The 25,344-nt window shown below is 44.6% G+C and overlaps 1 protein-coding gene across 1 annotated transcript in view; it reads left to right on the forward strand.

Annotated features, from left to right (window-relative positions):
- LOC134936140 (A.superbus venom factor 1-like) overlaps positions 1 to 25,344 on the forward strand; it is a 251,373-nt gene that overhangs the window by 39,869 nt on the left and 186,160 nt on the right. The window contains exons 2-5 of the mRNA XM_063931057.1: positions 14,181 to 14,367; positions 14,669 to 14,831; positions 22,310 to 22,380; positions 23,254 to 23,348. Coding sequence (XP_063787127.1) covers positions 14,181 to 14,367; positions 14,669 to 14,831; positions 22,310 to 22,380; positions 23,254 to 23,348 — 516 coding nt within the window. The remainder of the gene's footprint in view (positions 1 to 14,180; positions 14,368 to 14,668; positions 14,832 to 22,309; positions 22,381 to 23,253; positions 23,349 to 25,344) is intronic.

A 25,344-nucleotide genomic window follows, 5' to 3' on the forward strand; every position in this document is an offset into this window, starting at 1 on the left:
ACAAGCAGCTCATCAAATTGGGGCTGAAACTTAAGCTGGCAAAATGTCATCTACTCAAACCAGAGGTCCAATACTTGGGACATATTGTCAGCACTGAGGGTGTCATGCCAGACCCAGAGAAGATACGCGTGGTACAATAGTGGCCCATACCAAAAACAGTGAAGGATGTATGGAGTTTCCTGGGTTTGGTGGGCTATTACAGGCGGTTCGTGCAAGGTTTTGCTAAACTGGCTGCTCCGTTGCATGAATTATTGCGCGGCAAGTCTGGACAGGAAAGGAGTTCGTCTTCAATTCTATGGGGTGAAGATAAACAAAGTGCCTTTGAACTACTCAAGACATCTCTAGTAACTGCTCCCCTACTCGCCTATCCAGATTATGAGAAGCTGTTCCACTTTTATACAGACGCAAGCCACCGTGGGTTAGGAGCTGTGTTATCACAGATGTAAGATGGCTGAGAAAGGGTAATAGCATATTCCAGTAGAGGCCTTCGTAAAACAGAGCGAAACAGCGAGAACTACAGTACCTTTAAATTAGTTACTTGTTCTTATATGGGCAATCACTGAGAAGTTCAAAAATTACCTGGCTGCTTCCCCGGTCATTATCATGACTGACAATAATCCGTTGGCTCATCTGTCCAATGCCCGATTGGGAGACGTCAAACAACGTTGGGTATCTAGCTTGGCCAACTTTCAATACACTGTCACCTACCAGAGCGGAAAGGCAAATGGGAATGCCAACGCCTTATCCCACCTACCTGTCGCCAACCTTCCCGAAGTGGAAAAAGACGATGCTGAGGATGTCAAGACCCCGGTGTTCCATCCTGTGAACAGTGGATGGGTCGTGACATGTAACCCAGTCTTTGCTGAGGCTCCCGCACGACCTGAAAGTCCTCATCCTGCTTAACCCGCAGTGGAGTGGATAAAAATCCAGCAAGAAAGCCCAGTTTTGAATGAGCTTATGGGCCTTATCCAGCAGAAGCGCCCCCTTAACAAGGCACAGCGAGCTGAAGCTGACCCTGAATTAATCAAATTACTGAGACACCGAGACCGCATCCGGATAAGGAAAGGGCTTATAATACATAGCAGCCTTGACCCCAGCACACACCAACCTATTACGCAGGTGATAGTTCCAAAATGTCAGGCTACCCTTCTGCTCGAGGCCTATCACAATAGGTCTGGACACTTCGGTACCCAGAAAACGGAGACAGTTACGAAAAAGGTACTTCTGGGTCGGAATGAGGGAGGACATTGAGAAATGGTGACTGCGTACCTTGCAACATCAAAAGGCATCTGGACAACAGCCAAAAAGACCTCCTGCATTCCATTAGAAGCCAACGCCCCTGGAGATTGTCGCCCTAGATCACATAAAATTAGAATCCAGTACTACTGGATATCAATATGCGCTAACCATGACGGATCATTACAGCAAGTTCCTTGTCATCGTTCCTACAGGAGACTTAACTGCAAGAACCACGGCCGAGCTCTTCTTGAAACATTTTGGACAATGGCCTACCACCCACAGGGGAATGGGTTATGTTAAAGAGCAAATCGGACCATCATTGGAATGCTCCGTAGTCTGTCTGTGGAGAAGCATACCCAATGGCCTGCCCTTCTCCCTGAACTTACCTACTTATATTATAACACCGAACACTGTACCACCCGGTTCACACCCTACTACCTAATGTTCGTCAGGCAGGGCAAGCTGCCTAGAGATTTGGAATTGAACCCCGTTGTGATCAACCCAGTAGATCCCCGAGTTGTTTGTGTACGGGAACACCAGCAGCGAATTGAAACAGCTAGACGAATTGTAGAGCAGAGGATGGAGGCAGCCCACCAATGGCAGGAAAGAGCTTATAACGCCAATGCTCAGCCCATTCCTTTACATGAAGGTGACAAGGTCTGGTTGAAAAAGAACCATCGCTCTAGCAAACTTGATGCCATGTGGTAGGATGTTCCATACGTCATGGTTAGTGTTCTAGCTGGAAATACCTATACCTATTAGATCCGTCGTGGTCAAGAAGGACCAGTCAGAGTTGTATCCCGAGATTAATTAAAACCTTGCACTATGGAAGTCCCAAGGGCGGGAGAAGACTTGGTTTTGGCAGAAGGGTTGGCAACCCCAGGGGATATTCCACTACACGATCCCATAGAGCTTCTGTTGTTCATGGGCGGTACCGGTCCACTGAGCTCAATAAGAATCATGGCCCCAGAATCCATAGTGGAAAGATCCCTTGAATGCAATAAATCCTCTTGTGTTGGGAATGGTCCGGCCGAGGGTGAAGTACCTACCCCGGCAAATAGAAGGTCAAAACGAAGCACTAGAGGCACATTACCACTACGGTACCGTGATTGAGATACTTTGAGATGTACTAGTAATTGTTGGCTTGTAAATGTATTCATAAGTTGACCTAGATATAAATTTATAGGATGCGTGAGGACACTCATGGTTCAAGAGGGAAAACATGTAATACCCTGTTTATTATAGCAAGTTTATTGAGAATCTTGAGGAAATTCTAAATTAATTACTACAGTATATATATATATATATATATATATATTCTTGTATAAATAAGTAGAAAAATAGACTGTAACAGCTGATTGTTTATTTGTAACCCTCACAGAGGGGAGTTAGAGCTGACTGGATGGATTAAACTCAATCGGCGCATGGCAGGGACGGTCTCGTGCAGGAAAATTAACTGCCTGCTCGGGTGCCACTGGCGGGACACATCCGGGGTACCAGTTAAACTATTGGGGGCCGTCTGAGAAAAGAAGAAAGGTGAGCTACGCTGTGGAGTATGGCAGTGTGGACTGGATCCTAAGCGCTGTGAGAGCGGAGATTGTGAGGGACTGTGGACACACTGCCTTACTCGGTCCCAGCCATACCCCGGCAGCTGCGGAGGAGATCATGGGGAAGCATGCTGAGCAACCGAGGCGAGCTCCATCAGCGACGGGGACGACGCAGGACTCTCCACCCACATGAGTATTCAGTAAGGAAGCACCTCTCCGCTAGTGACAGCCTGTAGCGGCGGCCGGAGGAGCAGCCCAGCTCAGAGTGACAGATGAGAGAGGAGTGAGTGCAGCAGACTGGGTAGGAGAAGGAGGCAGTCGGGAGGCGAGGTCAGAGGCAGACACAGGTGGAGCTGTTAGTAAAAGGACCAGCCTTCCCTTTCCCAGCCCCTGGTGACAGTAGAGCCGAGCGGAGAAGGTTTACCTGTAAGTGCTGCCAAAACCTGAGGTACCGCACAGTTTATGGAGAGGTCTGTAAATCCCCAGTGACAGGGCTTCATACACTGACATCACTCCAGCTGGGTTAAATTAAAGTGCAGTCTAGCCCTGTTCAAATACACTCCGAGTCGCCTGATGTTAGCATATGAACTAGTCTGATCTACTGTACCAGTATAAACTAAGCTGGTAAATGTTATATGCTAGACGGGGCATTCAGGGACACATAGTCTGCATCAGAAATGGACAGATACCGTTCCCCAACCAATTGAAGGAGGGTCAGCATAGCAGAGAGTGTATTGGCTTTTCATTTCCAACTCCCTACACATACTAGCCATTACTGAAACTTGGATTACGCCCTCTGACACTACTTCTCCTGCTGCTCTCTCTGCTGGGGGCCTCACATTCACACACACACCCCGACCTGGGGGTCGCCATGGGGGTGGTGTTGGGGTCCTTTCACCTTCTAGTTACTCCTACCAACTCATACCACCAGAACCATCTCTTACATTCTCTACATTTGAGGTCCATACTATATGCCTCTTCCAACCAGGACATCTTAGAGTAGCTGTCATTTACCACCCCCCTGGCACTGCTTCAAAATTCATCGACAACTTTGCTTCCTGGCATCCTCACTTCCTCTCTTCTGACATTCCCTCCATTATCCTAGGCGATTTCAACATCCCTATTGACAGGCAGACAACCTAGCCAGACTATTTGCAGTTAAGTGCAGACAGGTGTTTCCAAGTCACCGCAGATTAAATCTCTGCTACTAAGGGCTTCAATTAGAATTCAGTTTTCCTGGATTTAGTCTGGCTCAATTTACACTTTGGAATACAACGTTTGCTTTTATTCATTTGATAAAGAGATCCACAGAGACTTTATACAGGATTATCTCTCACGCTATAGTAAGAATTAACACTCTGTTTACCGCCCTTAAGGCTACCGATTAATAGAGACTCCATGGGCCTAATTCTGAGTTGATTGCAGCAGCAAATTTGTTAGCTAATGGGCAAAACCATGTGCACTGTGGGGGGGGGGGGGGACAGATATAACATGTGCAGATAGTTAGATTTGGGTGGGGTGTATTCAAACTGAAATCTAAATTGCAGTGTTAAAATAAAGCAGCCAGTATTTACCCAGCACAGAAACGAAATAACCCACCCGAATCTAATTCTCTCTACAAATGTTATATCTAGCCCCCCCCGCAGTGCACATGGTTTTGCCCAATTGCTAACAAACTTGGTGCTGCAATCAACTCAGAATTACCCCCTATGTGCACCACCGTAATGGCCATTTAAAATAAACAAACTGCACAGTATAAGTAACTAAGAGAGTATAATAGTATTTGCTATAGCAAATGGTATCGATACAATTGTATTTACTTGTGAATTTTGTTTCATTTAATATTGTTTCCAGTCAGAATGCTAAATGGTAACTGTTTCCAGCTGGCCTTATTTATTCTAGTAAGTGTGTTACCTATAACCTAGTAGCATTTTATTCTCTTAAGGAAAACCGAGATCCGCTGTGGTTGAACAATAAAACTATCTTGATTTCCTGTTTGTTCAATTCAGTTGTTGCAAAATATTACTAATTTGATGGTGTGGTGTATTGTTATTCTTCATGATATGACTGTCTCAGTACTTCTTTGAACCCTATTACTAAATAAATAAAGTAAAGTGGGATTTTTGAGCAAAATCGCGGTTATCCGTGAAAAATTCATCTTTTTATTATTATTATTACGTTTTATTTATAGGGCGCCAGAAGTGTTTCGCAGCGCTGTACAAAGGACAGTACAGGGAGACAAAACATAGCATAACAGTAATTAAATAACAAAAATGGAGTGCAGGTAACAAAGAGCACCACAATTCTCAAAACATAATACAGCTTAGATGTAAGTAGCAAGGGAGTAATCATTGTACTACTTGGGGCTGGCGGCCATGGATAGAGAGGAGGCTTTACCAGTAGGAGAAAAAGCAGGTACAGATGGTCGCTGAGTGAAATGTGTCGAGAAGAGGGCTTAGACAACAATAGTAAAGAGGGTCATTTATTATAAAATTTATAAAATAACAGCTATTCTCCCGGGAGTGCAATTAATATAAATGAATTATCATAAAATATATACGGTACAGAATCACTGTATCCTAATGAATTATAATACTGCAAGTATTATTTAGTAATAGTAACAATTTGGCCACAAACGATATGATGTATTGAGCAGTAGTGATAGTAATTACACTCTTTTAAACACCATATAGGTCTGTGTGCCAGTAACAACTCACTTGCTATGTAGAAGTCCCCAAACAGTCCTTATTCCATGCAAACATATATTGGTTTCCAAATTTTTATGGATAGAAGTTGTCCTTGTGGAAGGTAATAAGCACTCAAATACATGTAGGGATGGACAGATGAATTATGTCCACCAAAACCAAACCGCTGTAATGGTGTTTAGCAGGGAGAGCCCGGAGTGATGTTTCTACAGCCAGCCGTTTTACCCCCGCACGGGGGAGGGAAGAGCGGTGTCTGAGATAGCCGTCGGGTTTGGAATGGAATAAAGCCGTGCACAGGCTATATGACCCGGATAGCTGGATGTTAACTCTGTGACACGGTGTGCATGCGCTCTCACCCAAAAACGGCTATGCTTACCTCCCACGGGCAGCTCCGACTGAGCCTCCCTCCAATTCACCTGATGTAGACAAGGGACTGTTGGAGCCACAGATGTGTTCCGCTGGATGTATGTGAAAGGCAGCCACACTCTGAATGGTGATGTCGGAGTTGCGTCTCCTAGCCTGGCTCCAATATGGACTCGCTTAGACGGACCACCGGCTAGGTCAGGAAGGCACCGGAGCCCCGGCACCTGGGCGTCAGCGAGGTGATGTAAAGACCTGCCTTTTTGGAAGAAGACGCCCTGCTGGCGTTGAAACGCGTTAAGGATACAGATGTACCCTTCCACTTATTGAAGTCAAGCTCATTCTGAGCCCACACAGGAGATCCGTTCCTGACGGCCGCTGCACTGCACAGCTTTACATCACCTCGCTGACGCCCAGGTGCCGGGTCTCCGGTGCCTTCCTGACCTAGCCGGTGGTCCGTCTAAATGAGTCCGTATTGGAGCCAGGCTAGGAGACGCAACTCCGACATCACCATTCAGAGTGTGGCTGCCTTTCACATACAGCCAGTGGAACACATCTGTGGCTCCAACAGTCCCTTGTCTACATCAGGTGAATTGGAGGGAGGCTCAGTCGGAGCTGCCCGTGGGAGGTAAGCATAGCCGTTTTTGGGTGAGAGCGCATGCACACCGTGTCACAGAGTTAACATCCAGCTATCCGGGTCATATAGCCTGTGCACGGCTTTATTCCATTCCAAACCCGACGGCTATCTCAGACACCGCTCTCCCCTCCCCCGTGCGGGGGTAAAACGGCTGGCTGTAGAAACATCACTCCGGGCTCTCCCTGCTAAACACCATTACAGCGGTTTGGTTTTGGTGGACATAATTCATCTGTCCATCCCTACATGTATTTGAGTGCTTATTACCTTCCACAAGGACAACTTCTATCCATAAAAATTTGGAAACCAATATATGTTTGCATGGAATAAGGACTGTTTGGGGACTTCTACATAGCAAGTGAGTTGTTACTGGCACACAGACCTATATGGTGTTTAAAAGAGTGTAATTACTATCACTACTGCTCAATACATCATATCGTTTGTGGCCAAATTGTTACTATTACTAAATAATACTTGCAGTATTATAATTCATTAGGATACAGTGATTCTGTACTGTATATATTTTATGATAATTCATTTATATTAATTGCACTCCCGGGAGAATTGCTGTTATTTTATAAATTTTATAATAAATGTTTCTATTCTGATTGTTGAGCGCAACTTGGTTTTTGTTTGTATTTAGTGTTTCTTGGAGGGATTGGCATTCCCTCTCCAAGTCGCTGCTGACAATCATATACACCACCACTCACCGAGCGCACAGCTTCATTACCTTTGTAATAGTAAAGAGGGCCCTGCTCTGAAGAGCTAACAATCTAGTGGAGAGGGGTGACAGACAGATGACATGAGGTGCAAGCAAGCAGGAGGAAGCCTGATGGCAGTATGCAAGCAAAGCAGAGATGTTCAAGTCGTGGGGCAGGGGGATGGATGAGCAGCATAAGGAATAGGTAATGCATTGGAGGGGTACACTTTGATAAATATGTGGGTTTTCAGTGCCCGTTTGAAGCTTTGCAAGGTCGGGGAGAGTCTAATGGAGCGGGGGAACACGTTCCACTGAAGGGGTGCAGCATGGGCAAAATCCTGAACTCGTGCATGGGAAGCAGTGACCAAGGCAGAAGAGTGGCGACGGTCATCAGCTGACTGTAGTGGGCGGGAGGGAATGTGAAGGGAGAGGAGGTTGGAGATGTAGGGAGCAGTGGAATTAGAGATGGCCTTGTATGTGAGGGTGAGGAGTTTGAAGAGGATTCTATAGGGGAATGGGAGCCAGTATAGATTTTGTCGAAGGGGAGTGGCAGAAGTGGAGCGGCGGGAGAGGAAGATGAGCCTAGCTGCGGAGTTGAGGACAGATTGGAGGGGTGCGAGGTGGGAGCAAGTGAGGCCAGTAAGTAGAACATTGCAGTAGTCGAGTCGCGAGATGACCAGTGAGTGGATGATAAGTTTAGTTGCACTCTGGGAGAGAAATGGCCTCATGCGAGCAATTTTGCGTAGCTGGAACCGACAAGATTACACCAGAGCTTGGATGTAGGGTGCAAAGGAGAGGGAGGAGTCAAGAGTGACACCCAGGCAGCGGAGTTGGAGAATGGGGGAGATGATAGTGTTGTCAACAGTGATAGAGATATTTGTAGGGGGTGTTGCTCTGGTTGTGGGAAAGTTAATGAGTTCAGTTTTGTCCATGTTGAGCTTCAGAGAGCACTCAGACATCCAGGAGGAGATGGCAGAGAGGCAGCTGGATACCTGAGAGAGGACAGAGGGGGACAGATCAGGAGAGGAGAGGTAGAGTTGTGTGTCATCAGCATAGAGGTGATATTGAAGGCCAAAGGAGTTAATGAGCACACCCAGGGAAGAGGTGTACAGGGAGAACAGAAGGGGGCCTGGGACAGAACCCTGAGGGACACCAACAGGAAGGATACAAGGGCGTGAGGTGGTTCCGGAGGCAGACACAGAGAAGAAGCGGTTAGAGAGGTACGAGTTAAACCAGTCAAGGACGGTGCTAGAGAGGCCAACATTTTGGAGTGTGCAGAGGAGGAGAGGGTGATCTACGGTGTCAAAGGCAGCAGAGAGGTCCAGAAGAATGAGCAAAGAGAAGTGGCCCTTGGATTTGGCCGAAAGCAGGTCATTGGTGACTTTCACCAGGGCAGGCTCGGTGGAGTGGAGTGGGTGAAAGCCAGATTGTAGTGGGTCAAGGATGGAGTGGTCAGAGAGGTAGCTTGTGAGGCGGCTGTAGACCAGTCGTTCAAGTAGTTTGGAGGCGAAGGGGAGAAGAGAGATGAGGCGGTAGCTAGTGAGTGATGAAGGGTTGAGGTTGTTTTTTTTGAGAATAGGGGACACCAGAGTATGTTTGAATGGTGAGGGAAAGATGCCAGTAGAGAGAGATAGGTTAAAGAGGTGAGTAAGGTGGTAGCAGGCAGTGGGGGGGGGGGAGGGAGCGGAGAAGATGGGAGGGGAGGGGGTCCAAGGGGCAGGTTGAGGGGGGGAGGATAGGATGAGGGAGTGGACTTCCTTGTCTGAGGTGGGACGGAAGCAGGACAGGGTGGGATGGATGGATGGAAGGGATGGTGGGGGCAGGGGGGCAGCAGAGGGGTGATGGGAGGAGATGTAATTTTGAATTTCCTCAATTTTGGAGATGAAGAAGGAGGCAAAGTCAGTGGCAGTGAGGGAGGAGGGGAGGGAAGGAGGAGGGGGACAAAAGAGAGTGTTGAAAGTTTCAAAGAGTCGGCGTGGACTGGAGGACTGAGAAGAGATGAGTGCTTGGAAAAAGGATTGCTTGGCGAGAGAAAGAGCAAAGCTATAGGAGGAGAGGATAAACTTGAAATGGAGGAAGTCTGCCAGAGAGTGGGATCTCCTCCAGGAGCGTTCTGCGGAGCGTGAACATTTTTGTAGGAATCGTGTAAGTTTGGTGTGCCAGGGTTGGGGTTTAGAGCGGCGGATGGGAACAGAGGAGAGGGGGCCACAGAGTTGAGAGCAGCAGTAAGGGAAGAGTTATAGAAGGCGGCTGCCTGGTTGGGAGAAGTCATAGTTGAAAGAGGAGAGAGGAAAGTCTCGAGGGAGGACAGGATAGCGGGGTTGAGAGACCCGAGATTGCATCTGGTGATGGTGGGTCTTGGCATGGAGTGGAGAGGGGAAGATGAGAGGGTGTAAGAAAGCAGATGGTGGTCAGAGAGAGGGAAGGAAGAGTATGAGACATCAGAGAGATCACATCGGTGGGTGAAGCAAAGGTCGATGGAGTGGCCAAGATTGTGAGTAGGGGTGGAGGACCATTGAGAAAGTCCAAAGGAGGTGGAAAGAGCAAGAAGATTATAGGACGCTGCATTAGTGATGTCGATAGGGATGTTAAAGTCACCGAGGATGATAGAGGGGAGGTCAGAGGAGAGAAAGTGGGGAAGTCAGGCAGCAAAGTTGTCAAGGAAAGGTGAACAGCGGCCAGGGGGGCGGTAGATCACTGCCACATGGAGGTGAATGGGGTAGAAGAGGCGGATAGTGTGGACCTCAAAGGTGGAGAAGGTGAGGGAGGGCTCAGGTGGGATGACACGAAAGGTGCAGTTTGGGGAGAGAAGGATGCCCACGCCTCCACCCTGGCGAACATCAGGTCTGACTGTGTGGGTGAAGGAGAGGCCTCTGTAGGAGAGGGCAGCAGGGGAGGTGGTGTCAGAGGAGGAGAGCCAGGTTTCAGTGATGGCGAGAAGGCTAAAAGAATGGGAGTTGAAGAGGTCGTGGATAGCTGGCAACTTGTTGCAGATTGATCTAGCATTCCAGAGTGCACAGTAGAAGGGAAGGGAGGGGACAGGGGAAATGGGGATCAGGTTTGCTGGGTTCTGAATGCGTGTGTGTAGGCTGTAAATTTGGGTGGGGGGGTGACCTAGCAGTAAGGATTGGTATGGGACAGGATCGAAGTGCCACAATTCCAGTACAGTAGTGTTGTTCAGAGGAATAATATAGTATGGAGTGGGTGTAATATAGAAAGAACAATGAGAATGGGGATGCAGTAAAAGCAGAGACAGTGCAAACCGGATTTTGGCAAATAATGGAAGGAACGGAAAGGCTGAGAATGTTACACAGTGGTTGTAGAGAGTATAAGGGGTACATTTACTAAGCAGTGATAAGAGCGGAGAAGTGAGCCAGTGGAGAAGTTGCCCATGCTAACCAATCAGCACTGAAGTAACATCTATAATTTGCATACTATGAAATATGTGTAACAAAGATCTCTGAATTCTATTATTATGTGGGATTTATATCTGGTTACTGTTATCATTCAGGGTGCTGGGGGAAACCAAATGCCTTTTTTTCATACTATGAAATGATACAGAGCTGCTGATTGGTTGATGGGGAAATTTCTCCACCAGCTCACTTCTCCATTCTTATCACTGCTTAGTAAATGTACCCCTATATGAGGTGCAGAAAGCAATATGTGAGAGCAGTATGGGTTTTACTTTATCAGACAGGGAGGTCAGTGTCCAGGCTGTGCGGGCTGCAGGCGCTGGTGGTATTTGAATAGGTTACTCTCTGTAGGCTGTAGTTTGCAGGTGGGGAAGATAGTCAGCTGTCCTTCTGTTCCTCTGCAGTTCATCTCCGATTATCTCCAAGGTCATAGCTTCATACTTAACACTAACATACTTTACAGCTCAGATACTATGCAGCCAGTGGCTTTGCATCCAAACATGTACTGATTAAATATAAATGCACACATTGATACAGCCCTGCTTACTAACAGCACCCACCCTCTGAGACCCCACCCACAACAAAAGGTAAGCTGTAGGTGTGATTACAAACAGACCAGTACATCCCCCACTAGTACACAGTGATTTCCTACTATAGTAGTGGCTAGGAATAACTAACTATACACAAAGAAGTCGGTTACCTATCACAATTCAAATAAAGCATGAAATCTGCAGGAGTGGGACTCATGTAGGAGTGAGATAAAGTAGGTTACCTATCACAATTCAAATAAATCTTCACCCCTCTGCAAAGAACAGGAAGACCCAAAACAAGAAAAGGTACGACTACGAGAATAGACAATACTCCTACACTATAAGCTTTAAAAGGTTTTACAGTTTTGCACAGGTTCTAGCGACGTTTTCATTTGCACTGGCGGCCGCAAGAAGAATGACAGGAAAGGGGCGTTTCTGGGTGTAAACTGACCATTTTCAGGGAGAGCTTAGAAAAATGCAGGCGTGCCAGGGAAAACGCAGGCGTGGCTGGGCGGACGCTGGGCGGATGTGTGACATCAAATGCCAACCCTCCAACGTTAGAATCATCGCACACGAAGAGTAAGTCCAGGGCCGGTCTTGTTTTGCACAAAATGTGTTTGCAGGCGCTCTGCTTCACAGGCGTTCGCACTTCTGCAAAGCAAAAATACACTGCCCAGTGGGCGGCGACAATGCATTTGCACGGCTGCTAAAAATTGCTAGCGAGCAAACAGTTCGGACTGACCCCCTATAAACTCTGCAGATGAACAAACATAGAATAGGTCACTTATAGGGCATAGAGAAATTCATAGCAAATATTATAATTTGTGATTGATGGCACACATAGGGGCTAGTTCAGGGTGGAAGGCAAAATGCGGTCCAACTGGAATTATTACGATCGCCCCTTGGGCGCATGAGCAGTACCCGTCCTGCGCATGCGCCCGCACTTTCTGCCGGGGGCTGCAGAAAATGCGATCACCTCTGCTGTCAATCAGGTGAGGTGGTCGCGGAGCAGGGGGGCGGGTGGCAACACGTTTCCAGGCAGAGATGGAGCGTTGTGGGGGCGGTGCGGTGCGAAAGGGGTTTGGAAGCGACCAAACGGGGGCATGTCGGGGACATGATTATGGTGGCTGCATGACATCATACGCAGCCGCCGCGATTGAGAACATGGCGGCGAACCTCCTGCGGGTGCAGCTATGCTCGGCTTCTGTCACTGGGCAGGAGCCGACATTTGGTGTCACCCGGATGTGGGCCGCACCCCCCGCAACCCCCTTGTGACACCACTGCAGGTACCTCCTCCAGGACCTGCAAATCAGATGATTCTCTTGAGGCTAGAGGATCAGACTCCCCACCTGGTACTAAGGAGTCAGATACCTCTCTGATTTTGAGAGGTTTAAGTTTTCTTTATTAGTTGCCCCACTTGGGTAGTAAAATTTCCCCAATCATAGATTTGAGTCCCTGTTTGAACAGTCTTCTGACACCCTGATCTACAATACTAGGAATGGAGACTGTAGTTGACTGGACGATTTTGAAGCAGGAAGCCTTTGCCCCTAAGACTTGCGATAATGTCTGACCGTGTGAGGAGTACACACCTTAATGAAGTGATAAAAGCTCCACAATAGATGAAGAGAATGTACTTCCTATGTTGCTGATGTTCTGCTTTAGAAAGCTAGGCCGTGGATAGCTCAGGTGGATTATTCCTTTTTGTATGGGGAAAGTGACCTTGGTTCTGAAGGAGTTTGGACAAGGATTTTCTTCTGTTGCAGGATTTGTAGGAGCAGGCAAGACCATTCTGGAAGTTCTCTTAGATAATAATGGAATTATGAAGGTCAACAGGTTCTGTAGCTGTACTAACTTCTGGTGTAGTATACTCGGTCGATCAGAGTCACCTGCTTTAAGACTCATAAGACATCTGAAGGAGAAGTTCTCCCATTCAGGAAGTGTGAATTTAGCAGTTTTGTAAAACAAATGATCAGTAGGAGACCGCTGTCGATGAGAAGTAACATCCTTAGAGACAGTGATTGGAGGCTGAGAAGCCAGAGTTCCTCTTGCTGAATGTTCAGAATGGGTACTGATATAGGAAGAGTGAATGCCACAGCATTAAGCAAAGCATGGGGAGGCACCCCAAACCCCTGAGGTAGTCAGATTGTCCTGGCTGTCATGACTATGGGAAATGTTCCAAAAACCAGGCCCTTATTTACTTGGTCACTGTTGAGACACTGGCATTTTACGATGATCAGGGGTCGTGCAGATCGTGCAGCAAAGATTATCTCCATGGTGGACACTGAGACAGCCACTGTAATTGCTCATAGATGCACAAAACAGTATTCGGGGTGCTAGGCTGGTGTTTCTCATGGCAGTGTTCCCACCATAACAGAAGCATGGATGGCACTAAGGTTGCCAGTGCCAGAAGTCACACAGTTCAGTGTGTGAGCCTTGTCCCCTGCTTTCACAGACTGTTCCAGAGGACTCTATTATCCTGACTCTTCCTGTAATTCTCCTGGTGTCAGTAGTTACCTTGTATTTTAGTCTGATATCTCCACACCATCAGTGCGAGTCTGATATCTCCTCACCATCAGTGCAAGTCCAATATCTTCTCACCATCAGTGCAAGTCTGATATCTCTATGCCATCAGTGCAAGTCCAATACCTTTTCGGCTGTGGTATTGAAGGTCGACCACACTTAGGTCGACAGTGTTTAGGTTGACCACTATTGGTCGACAGTAACTAGGTCGACAGGGATTCTAGGTCGACGGGGTCGCTAGGTCGACATGGTCTAGGTCGACAGGTCAAAAGGTCGACATGAGTTTTTCACAATTTATTTCTTTTTTTGAATAGGCAATATATTACAATAAAATGTGAGCTGGGGGCACTGTATGTCATAATGTGAACTGGAGGAACACATTTGTGCTGCTGGGAGCATTTACACATTAAACTTTATAATAATTTCAAAAGTATTTTATTTTGACAATATTAATGGCAGGATCCCTACAAGTTATTTGTCCTATGGCCTAGAAATACTAAATTTGTCACTGATGTTTGTCTCTCCTTGGCAGATGTGCCCTTATTACTCCCAACATTCTACGTTTGGACAGCGAGGAAACCATTGTAGTCGATGGACATAACAAAACATTTGAAGCTGACGTCGAAATTCAGGATTTCCCAAAGAAAACATTCATGTTGGTAAAGCAGAAAATCTTTGTAAATAGCAGGAACCAATTCCTTGGCACAGCTAACATAACGGTAAGTGAACATAGTGGGTGAGATTCAAATGACATATCACGCCCAATTTCCATCTAAAATGATCTCCGTTATTGCGCATATTGCGCCCATAGTGATCAGGTTTAGCTGTGTAAAGGGTTGGGTGCCTCCATACTCCGGAGGTAGCAAGCTGAATTAATGATACCATGCCCCTGAGGGCAGAAACAGAATGGGTGTGAAAAGGGGTGAAAAGAATTGAATCTCCCCCAATGTATTCATTCCCCATGTGATATTTTACATTTTATATAGTAACGGTTGATGATTTCTCATCCTAACCTTTCAGATTTCAGCTAAAGATCTCCCGAAAGGCCAAAAATCAAAACAATACGTCTATGTCTCTGTAAAGGCGCGAGGTTGTAATATGGAGAAAGTTGTTCTGCTAGGCTACCAAACTGCATACATCTTCATACAGACTGACAAAACTATCTACACTCCAGGTTCTACAGGTAACATATGGACGGTGGGGTTTTGGGTGCCCAGAATATTTCAATTATATTGACTGTATTATAATAGACAATGACATACAGACTTACATTTTTGTTGCAAACTTGGCGTGTTTCAAAATTCAGACATCCCCGCATTCTGTTCTCAGGATAGATAATAGGAAAATAGAAGGAACATGAGCAAATTTATATGTGTAAACGAAGCATCGCTGATACAGGCAATACACTTGATCAGCTTGATTTTGTAAATGTATATAATGTTTATTTAAAAAAAAAATACTCAAAAATCTAATTAAACGTGTAAACATTAAACCACCATTCTTGAAAAACTGAGAGGGCGCTCTTTAGTTCGTGTATTTATGATATATTGTGTAAATCGCTAATACAAAAACCTAATTGAAGCTGTGTACTCCTTGACAGCACAGACGGTGTAATGGTTCAAATCCCACCATGACCTCAATGCTGTGAGTTCATGGTGGGAATATACAAACTCTGTGTGGAGTTTGTATATTCTCCCTGTGCTTGCGTGGGTTTCCTCCCACAATCCAAAAATATACTGGTAGGTTAATTGGCTCCATACAAATTAACTTTAGCATGAATGTGTGTGCATGTACGTGTGGTAGGGAATATAGATTGTAAGCTCCTTCTGGGCAGGGATTGATGTGAATGGCGAAATACTCTCTGTAAAGTGCTGCGGAATATGTGTATGCTATCTAAATAACTGGTAATAAATAATAAATAAAAAAATACTCCCTAATTAAACATTTCAATGGTATATATGAGCTTGTTGATAAAATGACAGGTATTTCATGCTAACAATTGTAAACATCTAGGGCCAAATGTAATAGAGTGAGAGTTTCAAAAAGTCAGAGTTTTTTTTAAAGTGGCAATCATTTGCACAGCAAGATCAACCTGGTTTTGCAGTGTAAATGATTGCCACTTTAAAAAAAACCTGAAAAACCTTACCAAATCTCTCACTTTCTGAAACTCTCACTCTATTACATTTGGCCCCAAGTGTGACAAAGTTTAAGACTAAAAAAGAAACCGTTTTTATTAAAAACCAATTCAACAAACAGAGAGATAAAACATTATTGAAAATATATTGTTAGTTCCTATTTGAAATTGACACAAATTCCAAAGCTTCTTTTAATGAAGAGTAGTGATCACATTGATGTGTCTTTCAACAAACAACCTAGCGCATTTCGTCTCTTACAGAGACTTCATCAGGAGTACATCTCTGGATTAACACTTTAATGTAACCAGAGAAATATGAGTATACCAAGGGACTGGTCCACTGTAAGGATACCGCATCAATACCCTGAAATTGTTGTGCTATTGCACCAACCACAGATGCAACAATAGTAAGATCAGTCGTAAGGTTGAGTGACCAAACAACCTTAAAAAGTGAATAAAGTCTCCTCTAGATCAAACAACCTGTAGCTGTGTGGAGAAGATTCTATTCACTTTTTATTGTCTATGGGGGTCATTCCGAGTTGTTCGCTCGGTAAATTTCTTCGCATCGCAGCGATTTTCCGCTTAATGCGCATGCGCAATGTCCGCACTGCGACTGCGCCAAGTAAATTTGCTATGCAGTTAGGAATTTTACTCACGGTTTTTTCTTCGTTCTGGTGATCGTAATGTGATTGACAGGAAGTGGGTGTTTCTTGGCGGAAACTGGCCGTTTTATGGGTGTGTGTAAAAAAAACGCTACCGTTTCTGGGAAAAACGCGGGAGTGGCTGGAGAAACGGAGGAGTGTCTGGGCGAACGCTGGGTGTGTTTGTGACGTCAAACCAGGAACGACAAGCACTGAACTGATCGCAGATGCCGAGTAAGTCTCGAGTTACTCAGAAACTGCACAGAGATGTCTTATCGCAAAATTGCGAATTTTTCGTTCGCAATTTTAAGAAGCTAAGATTCACTCCCAGTAGGCGGCGGCTTAGCGTGTGCAAAGCTGCTAAAAGCAGCTTGCGAGCGAACAACTCGGAATGACCCCCTATAGCTGTAAACAAAATCCAGAAATGATGGTTGAATGGTCCAAATGGGGTTCCAGCTGAATAAGTAAGTTCACAGCACACAAAGTTAGAAGGGAGTCACAGGGGGGGGGTAACTTGTATACATTTGTGGATTTGGGAGAGAGACGGGGACATGTACTAAGCAGTGATAAAAGTGGAGAAGTGAGCCAGTGGAGAAGTTGCCCATGGCAACCAAGCAGCTGCTCTGTATACTTTTATAGTTGCAAATTATAAATGTTACATCAATGCTGATTGGTTGCTATGGGAAACTTCTCCACTGACTTACTTCTCCACTTGTATCACTGCTTAGTACATCTCCCCTTTAGACCATATGATGATCTGTCAATACAGTGCTGTGAACCCCTGCTGTTTGACTCCTGCAGCTCTGGCGGCTGCTCCCAGGCAGCTTATTCTGTGTATATATCTTCTCTGGTGGTAGATGATCTGCATTAAGGAACCTCCTCCTGGGCCAACCACTGTTCTACCACAATACCACTGATAGAAAGTGGTGTGATATCACTACCAGCAGAGACAACACTTATGAAAACTGTCCCGTGAAACAATGAAGATGGAGGACAGGTTAGTCAGATTGCAGATAGGAAAAGCACCAGCCCTATCATAGTTCCGTGCAGGTTCATCAGAGGGAGGGTTATTTACAAGTGAATACGTGTCATATTATTACACTTTAAGAAACTGTAAGATAAGATAAGATAAGATAAGATACTTTATTTGTCATTGATCAAACAAAAATTTGTACAGAACAATGAAATTACAACCGGATCAACGCATATGCAATCAGTCGGCATAGGTTTAATATCAGAATTCCCCAAACTGGTTCATTCTTACTATGACTGAAGGGAAAAAACTATTCCTGAACCGTGAAGTCCTGGTCTTAATACATCGGAAGCGCCTTTTTGATGGTAATAGGACAAACAGACAATGGAATGGATGCTCGCAATCTTTTAAAATGCTATTTCCTTTCTTCATACTATACCTAAGAAATAACTCCTCCACTGTAGGCAGTTCAGTGTCAATAATTTTCCCAGCTGTCCTAACTACTCGCTCCAACAATTTACGGTCCACTAAGGTACAATTACCAAACCAAACAGATAAACAATAAGTTAAAATACTTTCAATGACACAACAATAAAAATTCAATAAATATTTTTTAGATAATTTAGCAGCCTGTAGTTTCCTCAAAAAAAAAAAAACAATCGCTGTTGCGCCTTCATTACCATAGATGTAACATTAGCACTCTACGTTAAATCATCAGTAATAATGGTACCCAATAATTTAAAACATTTCACCCTTTCAACTTCCAAATTAGCAATAAATAATGGCAATAGACTAGCTCTCACTGTTTTTCTAAAATCAATAATTATTTCTTTGGTCTTCTTTTGATTTAACAACAGACTATTAGCCTCCCCCCAACTAACCAGCCTATCCACCTCCTCGCGATACACAGTCTCATCCCCATCCAATATGAGCCCCACTACTGTCGTATCATTGGCAAACTTTACAATTAGATTTGATTGAGAATTAGAAGCACAATCATATGTAAAAAGTGAGAATAAAAAGGGACTTAAAACACAACCTTGAGGGGTACCGGTACTAATCATAGTGGTAGTAGACATTAAGTTACCCAACCTCACTTGTTGTGGCCTATCAATAAGAAAATTTAAAACCCAATTGCACAAGATTGCAGGAAATCCTAATGTAAATAATTTCTTAACCAGAGCACCGGGAGGGATAGTATTAAATGCTGAGCTATAGTCAATAAAAAGAATTCTAACATAGGAATTGGGCCTTTCCAGATGACAAAGAGAGGAATGGACAACAGAGTTTAATGCATCTTCCGTTGACCTCTTTTGTCTATAAGCAAATTGATATCTATCAAAATCAGAGGGGATAAAACGCTTCATACGTGATAAAACTAATCTCTCAAAACATTTCATGATTAACGGAGTCAAGGCAATTGGTCTATAATCATTTAAATCAGTAACCTTAGAGGTTTTTGGAACCGGAATTACTACTGTGTTTTTAAAGCAAGCAGGGACAAGACACTGTGAAAGAGACAAATTAAAAATATAGGTAAAAATATAACTAATTCCATCGACACACCCTTTCAATACTTTCCCTGGAATACCATCCGGACCAGGTGCTTTCTGAACACTAACACCTAACAAACAATTTCTAACCTCATCCTCAGAAAGTGCTATTGCCTTATCAGAGCAACACGTTAACAAATTAGTAGCAGCAGTTTGATTTGCTCTATCAAAACGAGCATAAAAATAATTCAATTCCTCCAATAAACTAACATCAGTGCGCCCATCAAATGAGGATTTCACCTTCCAGTCCGTCAGACTCCGTATTCCATCCCACATACTTCTAGAGTCAAAATCATTCTCAAACTTAGACTCAATTCTCGCTGCATAATCCGTTTTTGCTCTAATTATCCCTTTCTTAAGGGTTAATCTAGATACTCTATAAGCTGCCTGATCGTTAGCCTTAAAGGCTTGATTCCTAGCATACAATAATGAACGCACCTCACCGTTCATCCAGGGCTTCTCATTTGAAAACTTCCTAATACTCTTCATAATGGTAACATTCCCAATGCACCAATATATATATGAGAGTACTACAGAAGCCAAATGATCAACATTAACCTGAGAGTTTTCAACAGACTGAGAAATATACAATTCCCAGTCGGTTGTCTCAAAACAATCCTGTAACCTAGACATAGCATCCTCTGGCCAAATACAGACAGATCTCTTTTCCACTTTCCTACGTTTCACTAATGGGATATACGAGGGAATAAGATATATAGACACACGGTCAGAAAATCCAACATGGGGACACATAATAGTTTTATATACCTGTTTAACATTGCTATAAACCTGATCAAGAATGTTATCACCCCTAGTCGGAACAAATATATTTTAATAAAATTTTGGCAGCACCGCCTTTAAGTTAGCTTTATTAAAATCACCAGCTACTAAAAATACTCCATCCGGATAAATCCCCTGCCTCTTCGAAATAGCACTATAAAGAATCTCCAGGGCATCCTTAGCAACAGCCTGTGGCGGAATATAAACCGCAATCACTATTATAGCAGAGATATCCCGAGGCAGATAAAAAGGCCTACACTTTAACATCAGATATTCCAGTTCCGGAGAACAATGACATTCAATAATGGCTGAATCTGAACACCAGTTATTGTTAGTGTAAATACACAGACCACCTCCTCTCCGTTTACCAGAGGAGGCTGCTCTGTCCGCTCTAAACATAGATCTGTCAGGGAGCTGTACAGCCGAATCCGGGATATTGTCAGTAAGCCAAGTCTCAGTCAGAACTACCAAGGAACATGAACTCATAATGTTGCTGCTAGAGATTCTAAGCAGCAGATCGTCCACTTTATTGGTCAAGGAACACACATTAGCCAGGAAGATACTTGGCAAAGGGGGGCTAAAAGGGGGCTAAAAGGGGATTTCTTCCACCTCTCCACCACTCCTGACCTCTTACCCCGCTTTTGTCTCCGTTCCCGACGTGGACGCCTCCTCCTTCTCGGCACTACACATGCAGGACCTTCTCCGCTGATATTCGGCCGCAGGCTCTCACCATCATTTTCCTGCTCCTTGCTCCCACCGCCCCTCCAGCCATCTTCATGGCTACGGCCGCAGGAGGAACTTTGATCTGACAGGAATAATGCCTGGGACACTACTGAGCCAGGCAGAAATGATGCCTGGGACACTGCTGGGCCAGGCAGGATTGATGCCTGGGACACTGCTGGGCTAGGCACGGCTCCCCCCACCTGTAACAGCAGCTCCCTCCAGGTTCCTCCACCTCTGGGCATCTCTGACCCAGGCACTGCTCCCCCGGCCTGCAAACGTGGCTCCACTTGGCTTCCTCCACCGCCGGGTCCGCGATTGATGACGTCACCAGCCGGGGACGTTGCCTGGGAAACCGCCGCTGCCTGGGACACCACCGCTTCCCGGCTGCCTCCTGCCAGCATCTCTCCCCGGCCGCCTGCCGCTGTATCGCGGAAGGCAAGCAGCTCCAGCCGGGCATACTGCAGATGACCCGCTGCCACCGAAGCCACCAAGACCAGCAGGATCACGTAAAGGTACCCTCTCCCTGGGCATAATGCGGAGCTCCAAGCCGCTGCGTCTGTGCGCGCCGCCATGCCGTGCTAGTGCGCATGCGTGAACTGGGGATGTATGTACTCTTACATTTATGATATTGCCCTACATGTGTAACATTTTTGCTTAGTAAGGAGTACTACTACTACCGAGGAAGGATGTCTCAAGGGTTCTTATGAAAACACATGCATTATGTGTGAAACGCGTTGTGGACAATTCTGTTAAAAAATACCTCTTCCTGTCAGCTCATTCTGCAAAAGATGATGAGTATTCAGCTAAATTTAAGTGTCCGTACTCTTTCTTTATACAGGGTACAAAATAAACCTCCCAGATTTTAAGTTAACAAAAAATGCAAGGTAAATGCTATTTAAAATTTTTGTACATAAATAATAAAAAAAAAACATCCTTTACTCGATCCTTTTCAATTTTGCATATTTTCAATTCAACTGTTCTGAGGGCCTTCTTCAGAGGTGGATGCAATGTAAATCAGTTCTGCATCTTTTGTCGCAGTGGATCTGAGTAATCTGAGATAATGCCGCAGGTGGCATCTCATGTTAAAAGACGCCCACTGCTGGCTTCTCAGATCCACCTCCTGTTTCCAAAGATGCAGCATCGGATCCACTGTGCTAGCCCTGAGGTTACTCTGGATGTATGCTAAAACTATGCTGCCGGGGGCCAGAGAGACTGCATCCAAATATGCAGTCACTGGCTTAAGCATGCAAAGAAAAAGGGGGGCCAATTCCACCACCCCCTCACAAAAACACACACACACACACACACACACACACACACACACACACACACACTCACACACACCATTTTTATACAATGCTCCCTGTCGCTGCCCTGAACACCTATAGCCTGTCAATCAGGGTGTCAATAACAAGGCACTGTGACAGACGCCGCAGCTGTATTGAGGCATATGAGCACTGCTTCTCCAATGTGTAAGCAGTCCTCAAAACATCATCAATCTGTATTATGATCAGAACCGTTTCCACCTCTCAATCAGCTCCTAATTGCAACTAAGCAAAGACAACTTTTCAGGTCACAGTTTACATTTCTTAAGACATACTTTGAAAATTACACCAGAGGCGATGAGTTACACCCACTATATTCCTTATATGTACAAGACTTTATGTGAACTTTCATCTGAATATTAAGCATGCATGTGAAACAAGGGTCACATCAATCTTGTACCCAGTCTTCAGTAAGGTAGAGGTTCATTCAGATAGAGGTTTGACCATCATTGTTGTATAATCATGGGACTGCATAATAATGGCCTAAATAATCTTTATTCTCATATTCTCTATATATTTCCTCCTATTATAGTACTTTACCGTATTTTTTCTATGAATTACAAGATGTCTCCTATCAATAAAGCTGTGGTTATTGAATTTCTGGTAAGACCAAAGTTAACACTCTTGTTCTATTGTGGGGAAATTCCATTAAGTAACAACCAACTAGACCGTAGCAATGAAATTATGAACAGATCACTAAACCTTCATTGGTTATGGGTACTAATAAATTGTTCCTTTTAATCAGTTCAGTCAATAAAATTTGCACTACCAGCAGCCACCTGACAAAGGACAACTACTGTCCAATTCATTTTAAATATTTAATGCAACAAAATATACTATATGAAACAACAATAAAACCGTAACAAACAATAATCGGGCAGAATTGTGAACTTTAGTAATCTCCAATGTCCACTGACAACAACCAGTTATATAAATTGTAGATCTATTCAATGTAATTCACTTATCAAAGAAAATAAAAACACATAGTTATAAACCTGTGATCTTGTATTCCAATGAAAAATGTAAAGTGCTAAAAAAGTATATTTTGAATATATTATTGCTGTGTCTACATTAAGCTAATAGCTGTCTATGTACAGTAATTCACAGCACAACACCAAACATATGGGCCACCATTGTCTATTAAACAACACTATCATAGGCGATACTGTAATAGTTGCTTGTCCAGCCAACAATTCATTATGAATTCCTGTCTAGTAATCAGGAGTTACCGACCAACAAATTCAGAATGTGCAGTATTGTAAAGTAACCAATCAACATTTATTTTTGATTGATCTACAGCAACTAGAAAATGATAGCTAATGTCTTATAGGCTGCTCCGTTTTTATTGTTTAAGCTTCAGCTAGCAAAACAACACCCAAATACATGATTGACTGATTTCATAGAGTTAGTAAATATATAATCAATCTGTGTGCCTCTTGTTTGGTTTGTGTATTTCATCCTCTTTCCCCATTCCAGACACCGGATAATATCATTGTGAAGAGCGATACAGTTACACCGAAAGCTGCATCTGGCATCCTCTCGCTGTCTTACACTATGCCGGAGCTTGTAAGGTAAATATTGAATCATATACAGGGAGACCATGGCCAAGAAATACACAAACACATTTAGACTAATTGGAAAACATGCAGATTATATGAAACATAACCCACTGCCTGATGTCCTATAGGATTGGTGCCTGAAAGGGGTGTAATCCCTGCTATATTGGCAAGGTAATACGAAATGAGGGCTTGCATTGTTCGGCTGTGGGCATGGTCTATTTTGCCACATTTTTCAGAATTTGTGCTCACTTCTCATGCTTGGCAGGAGTGCCCAGGAACCATGGTGGATGAAGGTGTAACAGATATTTGTATGTATTGGATAACGGACAGATTTGCGGGTCCATGGGAAGGGGCCAGGGTCAGTAGGGGGTAATTCAGAGATCTTTGTATCATCCTTATCAGCCAGTAAGAAGGGCAATTCTGTGTCTTAGGATGGCCCGTGACAACTCCCACCCACAACATATGTGATGACATGGGGATGCAACAGATGCCTGTTTCTCACCAGTGATCTGTCAGACCGGATGGTGTGTTTGATGTCCTCTCTCAGTCTTACACTGTGCTGGAGCATAGTGTATCTTACTTGTGGCTCTCTATGTTGGTAATGGGAAGAGAGTGTAGCATATGACTGTGACATCATAGCCAAGTGCATCACATCCATGTATAGAGAATGCTGCACTGTGACCCCACAGTAGTTAAAATCAAGGTGCCTTGTACCCAGTGTTGGACTGGCCCACAGGGGAAAACCCCCGGTGGGTCCCACTGCCTGTGGACCCACCCCCTCCTCTAGGGATCAGGTTCCAGACTGTGCACTTGAATTATACATTATACATGTTACCTTATACTGCACAGGACTATGGTGTATTTTCTACAGTGTATTCCTGTTATTAATTTGGTACATTATCATCCGTGCACAAGCAGTATTTACTGTATATATTTATCATATATATTTATGAAGTGGCCCAGACCACACACTCTCTAATGGCTAGCCAAGCCTCTGTGGCAGCTGGCCACACCCCCTGGAGACTGGCTACATCCTTACTGATGGGCCCATACCACCGGGTGATTCTGAGTCAAATGGATCTTTGCTGGATCTCACTTTATGCAAAACCGGCATTACTGACTGCAAGACCACTTCCAGACAATTTGATTTCCAGTGCGTACAGTAACCCCCCCATAGATATTATATATATATGAAATATTTGCGTGGCCATAGGTGCCTGTGTGGCCTCACTACAATGGGTGTGGCATTGCAGGAAAAGATTACCTTACACATTATGCCAAAAACTGTATTGCCCTTTATAACATTAAGTGCCACTTGTACCTTATTATGCCCCACACAGTAATGTCCAGGACACCAGATTATGCCCACACAGTACTGTCCAGGACACTAGATTATGCACCTCAGTATGGCTACCTACTTTTAAAATTCCTGCTCTTTGTCAGAGGTTTCTTCATGCCGTGAGTTGCCTCCCATTTGGCGTCCACAGTTACTGGAATCATTGCCGCATTTCTTTCGGTGTGACAGCACTCCGCAGTCCCGGCACTTCTGGGTACTGCTGTTTGCACTTTTCCCTGTTAAATAATAGAGGTCCTCTAGCATCTGTCCTTTCTCTGACAGATGCTAGAGGTCCAGTGGAAGCGCTAGCATTTGTCTCCTCTATGGCGGCGTCCATTTTGGGTGAGATATTTTCAGTAGTATTACATGTGGTCAGCTAGACTGCATGGAATACTGCTGCAAACTCTGGTCACGGCGCCCCATGCAATAAAAACGGCACTGACTGGGTGGCAACTAGGCAGCAACTATACAAATGCAAGCAAGATATCTGTTTCATGGAAGCTTCATGGGAGCTAGCGTTCCGTGCTATTCCGAGTCATGCATATGTAGAAGGGAAGCCTGATTCTGTTGGAATCTTGCACCCAGCATGGGACTGATGTAATTACTGTTACTAATGAAGCACCTTGCGGCTGTGGATGGAAGAGCTGCATGTAAATTTGCGTTAGCGGTACC

This window comes from Pseudophryne corroboree, chromosome 6 (genome assembly GCF_028390025.1).
Source record: "Pseudophryne corroboree isolate aPseCor3 chromosome 6, aPseCor3.hap2, whole genome shotgun sequence".
Lineage (NCBI taxonomy): Eukaryota > Metazoa > Chordata > Amphibia > Anura > Myobatrachidae > Pseudophryne > Pseudophryne corroboree.